General features: G+C 55.7%; 1 protein-coding gene across 1 annotated transcript in view; it reads left to right on the top strand.

Annotated features, from left to right (window-relative positions):
* CCDC9 (coiled-coil domain containing 9) overlaps positions 1-11775 on the top strand; it is a 28376-nt gene that overhangs the window by 7563 nt on the left and 9038 nt on the right. Inside the window, 5 exon segments of the mRNA XM_046905077.1 lie at positions 7665-7748; positions 8409-8513; positions 9470-9566; positions 10089-10321; positions 10920-11003. Of these exon segments, the coding sequence (XP_046761033.1) occupies positions 7665-7748; positions 8409-8513; positions 9470-9566; positions 10089-10321; positions 10920-11003 (603 nt within the window).

The following is an 11775-nucleotide window of genomic DNA, read 5'->3' on the forward strand; positions in this document are numbered from 1 at the left end:
GCTGCTCCTGTGGGAGGACCAAGGAGGAAGAAGAAGATTGGTCAAAGGGTTCATTCCTCCTCAATTCCCACTTTGGTTTTTTTTCAGGGTTTTTTTTAAGTCTGCAAAATTATCCTCAAATCCATTCGAAATTCCTCCATTTTGGAATTTCTTTCTAAATTCCCTCTCGGGATTTGGAACCCTTTCAAAATGGCTCCCTAAAAGCCTTTCAAAAATTCCCCTTCAGAATTCAGAATTCTTCCAAAATTCCCTTTGAAAATTGCAATTCTTTTGCAATTTCCCTTCAGAATTCCGAATCCTTCCAAAATTCCCCTTCAAAATTCCGAATTCTTCTGGAATGTTGCAGTAGAATTCAGAATCCTTTGAAAATTCCTCCATAGAATTCCAAAATCCTTTCCAAATTCCCCTTCAGAATTTCAAATCCTTTCAAAATTCCCCTTTGCAATTCAGAATTCTTCCAAAATTCCCCTTTAAAAATTGCAGTTCTTCTACAATTTCCCTTCAGAATTCCAAATCCTTCCAAAATTCCCCTTCAGAATTCCAAATCCTTCAAAATTCCCCTTCAGAATTCCGAATTCTTCTGGAATGTTGCAGTAGAATTCAGAATCCTTTGAAAATTCCTCCATAGAATTCCAAAATCCTTTCCAAATTCCCCTTCAGAATTTCAAATCCTTTCAAAATTCCCCTTTGCAATTCAGAATTCTTCCAAAATTCCCCTTTAAAAATTGCAGTTCTTCTACAATTTCCCTTCAGAATTCCAAATCCTTCCAAAATTTCCCTTCAGAATTGCAAATTCTTCAAAATTCCCCTTCAGAATTCCGAATTCTTTTGGAATGTTGCAATAGAATTCAGAATCCTTTGAAAATTCCTACATAGAATTCCAAAATCCTTTGAAAATTCCTCTTCAGAATTCAGAACCCTTTCAAAATGCCTTCAGAATTCAGAATCCCTTTAAAATTTCCCCACAGAATTCAGAATTCTTTAAAAATTCCCTTGAAAAAATTGCAATTCTTCTGCAATTTCCCTTCAGGATTCAGAATCCTTTCAAAATTCCCCTTCAGAATTCAGAATTCTTCCAAAATTCCCTTTGAAAATTGCAATTCTTCTGCAATTTCCCCTTCAGAATTCCAAATTCTTCAAAATTCCCCTTCAGAATTCTCAGAATCCTTTGAAAATTCCTCCATAGAATTCCAAAATCCTTTCCAAATTCCTCTTTAGAATTCCAAATCCTTTGAAAATTTCCCCACAGAATTCAGAATTCTTCCAAAATTCCCTTTGAAAATTGCAATTCTTCTGCAATTTCCCCTTCAGAATTCCAAATCCTTTCAAAATTCCCCCCAAATTTGGAGTTTTTCCCGCATATTCCTTCAAAATTCGGAGTCTTTTCCAAATCCCTCCATGACCCCCCCCACTAATTAATAAGTGTTTATTAATGCTCCATCTCAGCCATTATTACTAATAATCTCTCTATTGATTAATATATAAGGGATTACTACAACCGTCCCCCAGTGATCAAGAAATAATTAAGACCCACCTTAATAATTAACAAGAAACTATTGTGACCCCCCCCCCACAGTGATTAATAAGGGTTTATTAAGACCCTCCCACTGATGATTAATGACATCACTGTCACCCCCCCAATAATTAATAAATGATTATTAAAACTTCCCGTCTTGACTAATATGGGATTATTATCGTGCATCCCCAATAATTAGGAAGTGATTATTAAGATTCTCCCTATAGATTAATAAATTACGTATTACTGTGCCCCCCCTCAATTAATAAGGAATCACTGTGACCCCCCTCCAATTAATAATTATTAAAACCTCCTTAATGATAAATAAATAATGAACTATTCTGCCCCCGATACCCCCAAATTAATAAGGGATCACTGTGACCCCCCCCCTTAATTAATAAAGGATTACTGAGACCCCCCTCAAATTAATACAGGATCATTGCGTGTCCCCCCATTAATTAGGGATCATGACCCCCCCATTAATCCCCCCCCCACTAATAAGGGATCACTGTGACCCCCCCCCCAAATTAATAAAGGATCATTATGACCCCCCCCCAAACTAACATAGGATCACTGGGATTTCCCCCACCCCCCAAATTAACACAGGATCACATAAGGGATCATTGTGCCCCCCCCCCCAATTAGTGCTCCCCCCCCACTCACCGCTGCCACGTGGTTCCCACCGAGCTGTGCTGTTTCCGGGGGGGGCCCCGCAGCTCACCGCCCCCCCGCAGCCCCGCAACGCGTTGGGCTCCGCGTCCCGCACCGCTCCGGCTCCGGCCATGGCGCCCGGGGGGGGCTGTGAAGGTGGGATTGGGGGGGGGGACACACAGTCAGTACCGCACCGCTCCCCCCCGTCCCCCCCCCGCCCCACGCAGCGCTGTTTTGGCGCGCCCGCGGGTTTTTTTGGCGCGCCCGCCAGGGGGCGCTGCGTGGCGGGAGATGTTTGTAAACAAACCGCGCGCCCGCGCCGCGCCGCTCCCCGCATGGCGCGAATTCCCGCCCCCCCCCCACCCCTAAAATCCCCCCTCCCAACCAAAAACCCCGCCCCGATTCCCCGCTCTGTAATACGGAGGGTCAATGGGGGGGGGAGGGGGGGGCACTGGAGACTTGGGGGGGGGGGTCCTATAGTATGGGGGGGTTCTGTAGTCTTGGGGTAGGAATCCTATGGTCTTGGGGGGGGGGTCTCGTGGTCCTGGGGGGGGGTCCTATGATCCTTGGGGAGCCCCATAGGCTTAGGGGGAGCAGTCGGCAGAACAGTCTGGGGGGGGGGGGGGAGAAGTCGTATAGTTCTTGGGGGGGATCCTATGGTTCTTGGGGGGGGGTGGAGGGGGGGGCTACACTCCTGGGCAGCCCCTATAGTTTGGGGGGGTCCCCATAGCCTGGGAGGAGTCTCTATAGTCTGGGGGGAGTCCTGTGGCCTTGGGGGGGGGGGTCTCTATAGTCTTGGCGGGGGGGGGGGCTAAGTCCTGGCGAGCCCTTATAGTCTGGAGGGATCCCTGTGGTCTTTTGGGGGTGGTCCTGTGGTTTTGGGGGGGGGGGGGTGATAAGGTCCGAGAGGGTCCCTACTTTCTTTGGGGGGGGTCAGGGTCCCTATGCTCTATGAGGGGGCAGGGGGGGTGGTGTCAGGGCACTGTGGTTTGAGGGGGGGGGGGGGGTCCTACAAGAAGGAGGGGTCGAGGTTCTGGGTAGGGGGGGGGGGGGGGGTAGTGGGGTGTCAGGGTGCTGTGGTTCTGGGGGGGTCCCTACATTTCTTTTGGGGGGGGGGGGGTCTTACGGTGCTGGGGAGGGGTTGCAGTTGCAGGGGGGAAGATTCTATGAGTTCTGGGGGGGGGTCCTACACTCTTGGGGGGGGGGGGGGATCGGGGTCCTGGAGGGGGGGTCCCTATGGTTCTCGTGGGGGGGGGCGAGGGGATCTCCGTGTGGTTGTTTTTATTGGGGGGGGGGGGTCTTAAGGTGGAAATGGGGAAGCTGAGATTTTGGGGTGGGGTCCCACGTTCCGGGGGGGGGTCCTGAGGATACCCTTCGGTCCCCTGGGGGAGGAGTGGGGGGGGGGCGTCCCACGCTGAACACGTGATCCGGGGGGGGTCCTCAGGGTCCCAAATAGAGGTCCTATGGTCGCGAGTGGGGGGGGGGTCCCCATAGTGCTAATGGGAGATCGCGTGCATGCGGTTGGGGGGGGGGGGTCCGGCATTTTGGGGGGGGCTTTCCGGGGGGGGGGGGTCCCTAATTTCCAAGGTGGCTCCACGGTATTTATTTGGGGGGGGGGGTCCCGTAGTTCCGGGTGTTCCTATGGATCTAAAGGGGGGGGGGGTGGTCCCACTGTCCGGAGGGGGGGGGACGTAAGGAGGTTGGGGGGGGTCGAGGGGGGGACCGGGTTCCCACGGTTCTAACGGGGGGGGGGGGTCCCTCTATTTTGGGGGCTCCCCCTCTAATTTCGGGGCTCCCCCCCCCCCCAAACCGACGTCCCGTTATCAGGCGGGGTCCCCCCTCTCCCCTCCCGTCCCCCGTTCCCCCCCCCTCCCCCCAATTTGCCCCCCAGCCCCCCCCATTTCCCGCACCCCCCCGCCCCCCCCCAGCACTCACCGCACCGCATGTAGCGCTGCGCTCTCCCCGTGGCGGCAGCGCTCCTTTCGGCCCCGCCCACCTCCGCTTTGGCCACGCCCCCAAACGGTGACGTCAGCGCCCCGCCCCCGGGGGCAAGTCGGGGCTTGTCTGGGGGGGGGGGCCTTATGGGGGGGTCCAATTTGGGGCCAGGGAGGGGGGGGGCTCTCGTTATTGGGTCTGGGGTCCTTATGGGGTGTCCACATTGGGGTCTGGGAGGGGGGAGTCACATATTGGGTTTGGGGTCCTTCTGGGGGGGGGGGGGTCACACACCGGGGTCCTTATGGGGGTGTGTCTCTGTGGGGCGGGGGGTCCCATATTATGGTCTGGGGTCTTTATGGAGGGGGTCCACACTGGGTTTTGGGGGGGGGGGGGGGGGTCATTATTGGGGCCTGGGGTCCTTTGGGGGGGTTGGCACCTTATTGGGGTCTATATGGGAGGTGGGGGGGGGGGGGGGTCCACATTGGGGTCAGTGGGAGGGGAACCCTATTGGGGTCTGGAGTTCATATGGGGGGGGTCCACACTGGGTCTGGGGGCTCCTTATGGGGTCTGGGGTGCATATGGGGGTTCCACATTGGGGTCAGTTGGGGGTGTGTGTCCTTATTGGGGTCTGGGGTCCATATGGGGGTGATCTGTGGGGAGGAGGGTGGAGGGGGGGGGGGCTATATTGGGGTCAATGGGGGGGGTCCTATTGGGGTGTGGGGTCCTTGGGGGGGGGGGGGGTCCCTTATTTGGGTTCTGTAGGGCCCTCCATTGGTGTGCGGGGTCCCATACGAGGATCCCATTGGGGAAGGGGGGCCGTTAGCCACGCCCCCCTCCCTGCCCTCAGCCAATCAGCGCTCGGGGGCGGGGCCGTATCCAAGGCCACTTTTGCCCCTCCCCCCGGTAACAGCCGCCGCCAATGGGCGCCCACGTGGGGAGGGGGGGCGACCCAGACCCCCCCCCCTTCCCTAAAAGCGAAGACCCCAAAATCCGACCCCCCCAACGGCCCTGGGGACCCCCCCACAACCACGTGGTCCCCATTTCCGGGGGGGGGGGGGGTGGTCCTCCAAAATCCCCCCCCCCCCCTTTAACCCCCCTTTACAGCGTAGTGCCCCTCCATTCACCCCGCCCGGCGCCGCGCGCTGATTGGTGGAGCTCTCGGCCAATGGGAGGAGGGGGAGCGCTGTATCCAGCGGAGAGCGCCCACGTGGGGGAGAGGGGGGCTGTTGTTATGGGGCTCTATGGGGACCCATAGGGAACTATGGGGGGTATGGGGTGAATGTGGGGACCTAAGGGGTGCATATGGGGACCTATGGTGTGCACATGGGGGAGATATCAGGACCTATGGGGTGCTTATAGGGATTTATAGGGTGCATATGGGACCTATGGGGTGCAAATGGGGATCTATAGGGTGCAAATGGGGACCTATGGGGTGCACACGGGGAAGATATCGGGACCTAGAGCTTATGAGGACTTATGGGGTGCTTATGAGGGTCTGTAGGGTGCATATGGGACCTATGGGGTGGATATGGGGACCTATAGAGTGCTGTGGAGACCTATAGGGTGCTTACGGGGTGGACATGAGGACATAGGGGTGGATATGGGGACCTATGGGGTGCATATGAAGACTTACAGGGTGCTTATAGGGGCTTCTGTACACACCCTATAGCCACCCATACCCCATATAGGCACCCCATAGACAACTTATAGCCCCCATAGGCACTCTCTCTGTCCCCATATCCCCCTATAAGCACCCCCCAGCCCCCAATATCCCCCTATAGGCACCCTATAGCCCCCCGTAGGCACTCTCTCTGTCCCCATATCTGCCTATATGGCCCTATAGGCACCCTATACCCCCCCCAAAGGCACTCTGTATATCCCTATATGCCTCCACAGCTCCCCCATATCCCCTATAGGCACCCTTTAGCTCCCCTATAAGCCCTCTATATGTCCCCATATCCCCCTGTAGGCACACAGTACCCCCCCCCATAAGCGCTCTATATGTTCCCATATTCCCCTGTATGGTCCTATAGGCTCCCTATAGCCCTCCATAGGCACTCTCTGTCTGCGTATCTCCCTATAGGCATCCTATAGGCCCCCACAGGCACTCTCTATACCCCATATCTCCCTGTAGGTACCCCCAGACCCCAAATCCCCCTATAGGTACCGTGTTTTCCCCCACAGGTACTCTATATGTCCCTATATGACCCTATAGGCACTCTGTAGCCCCCCATAGGCACTCTCTCTGTCCTCATAATCCTATAGGCACCCTATAGCACCCCATAGGCACTCTGTATGTTCCTATATCCTCCTATATGGCCCTATAGGCACCCTATAGCACCCCATAGGAACCCTCTATGCACCTCTATTCCCCTATAGTCACTCTATATCCCCCCAAAAACACCCCCAGCCCCCCACAGGCACTCTATATGTCCCTCTGTTCCCCTATAGGCCCCCCCATAGGCTCGCGTATCCCCCCGTACCCCCCCCCACGCTCCCCCCGTTGGTCCTCGATACCCCCCCTATGGCCCCCCCTACCCCCCCCACGTGCAGCCATAGGCGCGCCCCCCGCAGCCAATCAGCGCGCGGCGCGGCGGTCAGAGCCTCAGCTGCCATGGAGACAGGCGGGGGGCGGAGCCAATGGGCGGGGAGGGGCGGAGCCGGTGGGCGGGGCCTGTTGAGCTCCGCCCCCTTTCGGCCCCGCCTACAGCAGGGAGCGCGGGAAAAGGGGGGGGACGTTGTGGGGTCGTTATGGGGTTATGGGGACGGTATGGGGATATTATGGGATGGAGGATACGGGGATGTGGGGACAGTATGGGGACCTTATGGGGAATGGGGACAGTATGGGGGTAAGGAGATATGGGGACCTTATGGGGTCGTTATGGGGAATGGGGACATGGGCACGTTATGGGGACATTATGGGGAATGGGGACCTTATAGGGTCGTTATGGGGAATGGGGACGATATGGGGACATTATGGGGAATGGGGACAGTATGGGGTTGGGAACATGGGGATATGGAGATATTATGGGGTGTTATGGGGACGGTATGGGGTTGTTATGGGGTTTGGGGATATGGGGACCTTATGGGGTCATTATGGGGAATGGGAACAATATGGGGACGTTATGGGGATTGGAATATGGGTGCATTATAGGGGATGTGGGATCTATAGGGACATTATAGGGAATGTGGGGATGTGGGGGATTATAGGGTATATGGGGGTCCATGGGGTCTATAGGCACATGGGGGGACGTTATATAGGGTCGTTATGGGGTTATATGGGACGTGTAGATATGGAGACATTAAACAGTCTATATAGACATACCGGGATGTTACAGGGGTTATTATAGGGGATGTTATGGGGGACGTTATGGGGATGATGTGGGGACGTTATAGGGTCTATAGGGTCTGTAGGGTCTACAGGGACGTTATAGGGGACGCGATGGGGCTGTGGGACAGGAGGACACCATCCGCGCATCCCAAACAGCCCAACCCCACCGGTGGGCCCCACCCACACTCATTCCACCATCGCCCTTTTAACGCTTGCCCGCCACGCCGGAAGCCACCCGGACAGGAAGCGGAAGTGGTTCATCCGCGCGGGGCACTGTGGGAAAGCGACGGCCGCGTCCGGCGCAACGCCACTATGGTGGGGGCGGGGGGAGGGGTTGGGGTCTCCTTTTGGGGTTTTTGGGGCCGTTTTGGGGTTCTGGGATTTGGGGTCGCCTCGTTGGGGTTTAAGGGACTTTTTGTAGGGGACTTGGAGGTTCTGTGGGGGGCTTTGGGGTTCCAATGGGGGTTTCTGAGGGCTCCATTGGGGTTTTGAGGCCTCCTCCTTGGGGTTCTGGGGCCACCATGGGGGTTTTGGGGTCTTCTCATTGGGATTTTGAGGTCTCCATTGGGGTTTGGGGCCACTGTTGGGGTTCTGGGGGTCTCCATTGCGGTTTTTGGGGTCTCCATTGGGTTTTTTGGGGCTCATTTTTGGGGTTCTGGGGCCACTGTTGGGGCTTTTGGGGTTTCCATTGGGGTCTGGGGCCACTATTGGGCTTTTGGGGTCTCCTCATTGTGGTTCTGGGAAGTCTCCATTGGGACTTTGGGGCCCACCATTGCAGTTTTGGGGAGTTTCCATTGGGGTATTTGGCATCTCCATTGGTTTTTTGGGCTCCCCGTTGGGATTTCCCCCCTCCCCTCCCCTCCCCCCTTCCCCCCCCAATTTGGGGGTCTTTTCCCTTTGGGGTCCGCGTGTGGGTTTTGGGGGTACCCCATTGGGATTTGGGGTTCCCCGTTGCCGACCACCCCACCCCTGCAGGCAGCAGCGTTGGATGTGGGCTCCAAGGAGCAGAAGGACGCGGCGTTGGATCGGCGCATCGCTGCGCTGCGCAAGAAGAACGAGGCTCTGGTGCGGCGCTACCAGGTATGCCCTCATCGCGCCCTAATCCCGCCCTCATCGCGCCCTAATCCTGCCCTTATTGCGCCTTAATGCTGCTCTCATTGTGCCCTAATCCCACCCTAATCCCGCTCTGATCGCACCCTAATCCTGCCCTTATCACGCACTAATCCTGCCCTAGTCATACCTTAATGCTGCTCTTATTGTGCCATAATCCCACCCTAATCCCGCTCTCATCGCGCCCTAATCCTGCCCTTATCACACCCTAATCCTGCCCTAATCGTGCCTTAACGCTGCTCCCATTACACCCTAATCCCGTCCTAATCCTGCTCCTATTACACCCTAATCCTGCCCTAATTCTGCCCTAATCACCCCCTCATCCTGCCCTAATCCTGCCCTAATTATGCCCTCATCGCACCTTCATCCTGCCTTAATCCTGCCCTAATTCCACCCTCATCCCGTCCTAATCCCACCATAATCCCGCATAATCCTGCCCTAATCCCGCTTTAATCCCACCCTAATCCTGCCCTAATTGTGCCCTCATTGTGCCCTAATCCTGCCCTAATCTTGCCTTAATCCTCCCCTCATCACATCCTAATCCCACCTTAATCACGCCTTAATTCTGCGCTCATCCCACTTTCATTGTGCCCTAATCTCACCCTAATCCCACCTTAATCCCATTTTAATTCTACTTTAACCCCGCCCTAATCCCACCCTCATCCTGCCCTAATCCGGCCTTCATTGTACCCTAATCTTGCCCTAATCACACCCTAACTGTACCCTAATCCCACCCCACACACCCCTAATCCCACCCCACACACCCCTAATCCACGCATTATCCCTTAATCCCACAGCCCGCATTCCTTAATCCCACATCTTTCTTTGGGGTGGGGGTTTGGCTTGTGGGATATTTGGCTCCCTTTGGGTTCCTGGGTGGGATTTGGGGGATTTTGTGGTAAATATGGGGGATTTTGGTCCTGCAGGAGATCGAGGAGGACCGGCGGCGCGCTGAGCTGCGGGGGGGGGGCGGTGACGGCACCACGACGGACGCGGGACCCCCAACGCCGCTATGGGGCTACGGTGAAAGGGGGGGGGGGATTATGGGAGTTTTGGGGGTAATTAGGGCAGATTTGGGGTATTGGAAAGGAATGAGGGGTTTGGGGTTTTATTTTGGGGGGGGGTTTAGGGGAATTATGGGAGTTTTGGGGGGAGGGCTGAAGGTTTTTTGGGGGGAGGGGGTTGAGTTATCTTTGGGGTTTTGGGGGGGTGGAATTATGGGCATTTGGAGGCTTTTGGAGAGTTTTGGGATTTTTTAGGGGGCAAAAATGGGCGTTTTTTGGTCACTTCGAGGTCAGGTTTTTGGGGTGCTTTTCGGGAGGAAAAAACGGTGGCTTTGGGGAAGGGGATTTGGGGGAAAAAAGAGCATTTTGGGGTCATTTGGGGATCAGAGTTTTGGGGGGAAAAGCAAAGACTTTGGGGTGAGATTTTTGGGGTCAAATGGGCGCTTTTGGGTCCTTTTGGGGTCAGAAGCGGTGATTCTTGGGGCAGGGTTTTTTGGGTGAAAAAAGGGCGATTTGGGGTTAATTTTCCTTCCCTTTTTAGGAGCAGCCCCCCCGCAGCGCCCCCCGGAAACCCCCCACTGCCACCCCCAGACCCCCCCGGACCTCCACGCGCCCCCCCAGGACGAAGCGCCCCCTACCCAAAATATGGGGGGTGGCGACGGGGTCCATATGGCTGTAGGGGGGGGGCGGGGGGGGCGCGGGCGGAGGGCTCGGGGTCGGGGGGGCAGCGGAGCTGCGGGGGCGGGGGGGGACGGCGTCGATCGACGGAACCAGGTGGGAAATTGGGGGGGGGGGGGGGGGGAGGGTTGAGGGAGGGATTTGGGGCTGGGGGTGTTTTGGGGGGGGGTCGTGGGGTTTTGTGGGGGTGGGCTGGGGGGGGTTGGTGGCATTTTGGGGGAGTAGGGGGGGGTTGAGGGGGGGGGCAAGAGGTATTTTTGGGGTGGGGGTCTGGGGGGGATTTGGGGGGCTGAGGGTGTTTGTGGGGGTCATGGGGCGTTTGAGGGGGGAGGCTGGAGGAATTTTGGGGGGGGTTGGTGGCATTTTGGGGGGGGATGAGGGGGGGGCTGGGGAGGGTTTGGAGATTATTTAAGGAGGGGAGGGGTATTCTGGGGGGGTTGGGGGGGCCTGGGGGATTTTGGGGCATTATTGGGCTTTTTTTGGTGTGTGTGGGGGGGGGGGGGGTTATGGGGCATTTGGGGGGGAATTGAGGTTTTTTGTGGGGGGGCAACTGAGGTTTTTTAGGGTGATGTTTGGGTATTTTGGGGGGGGGGAGGGAGGTGGGGTTTTTTTTTTTGGGGGGGGGAGGGGGGGACGGTTAGGGTGATGTGGGGCTGTTTTTCGGGGTGTGTCCCCCCCCCCGACCCCCCCCCAGGAATGGGAGGAGCGACGGCGGCAGAACATTGAGCGGATGAATGAGGAGATGGAGAAGATCGCGGAGTACGAACGCAACCAGCGGGTCAGAATCGCGACACGTCGCGACATATCGCGACATATTGCCCCTTATTACCTTTCTGTCGGGACATACTGCCACGTGACCACCCCCATCCACCTTCCCATTACTCCATATCGCGACCCGACGTGCCGTCCCTGTCGCGATACGATGCCCCTCTTCCCCATTCTGTCGCGATATGGTGCTTTCTGTCGCGACGTGTAGCGACGTCACAACACAGTGGTCTTCGTGCCCTATTCTATCGTGACACAACGTTCGTTATTCCGACCTATCGCGACATTTTGCCCCCCGTACCCCATTCTATCACAACGTGGCACCCCCTATCGTGACATATTACAATATAAGCAGTCAATATCGTGATATATCGCAACACGATGTACTTCATAGCCTATTCTGTCGTGACATAACATCCGTCTTTGCGATATATCGCAACGTAACATCTCCTGTCACGATGAATCGCAACGTGATATCTTTATACCCCATTCTATCACGACATGGCATCCTCTATCACAACATATCACGACATAACACGTCTCCATCACCCATTTCATCACAACGCGACGTCTGTGCTTGTGAGAGATCTCAGCGTGATCCTCACTATCGCGATACGCTGTGAGGTGTTGCGATATACTGAGAAGTATCGCGACGTGTCCTGAGATATTGCGGTTTATTGCGAGATATCGCGATATATTCTGAGGTATCGTAATATGATGCAATGTGTTTCAATGTATTGGAAGGTAACGCCATATATATCACGAGACAGCACAATGTGTTGTGA

The sequence above is a fragment of the Gallus gallus genome, chromosome 38, assembly GCF_016699485.2.
Source record: "Gallus gallus isolate bGalGal1 chromosome 38, bGalGal1.mat.broiler.GRCg7b, whole genome shotgun sequence".
NCBI classification, from domain to species: Eukaryota; Metazoa; Chordata; class Aves; order Galliformes; family Phasianidae; genus Gallus; species Gallus gallus.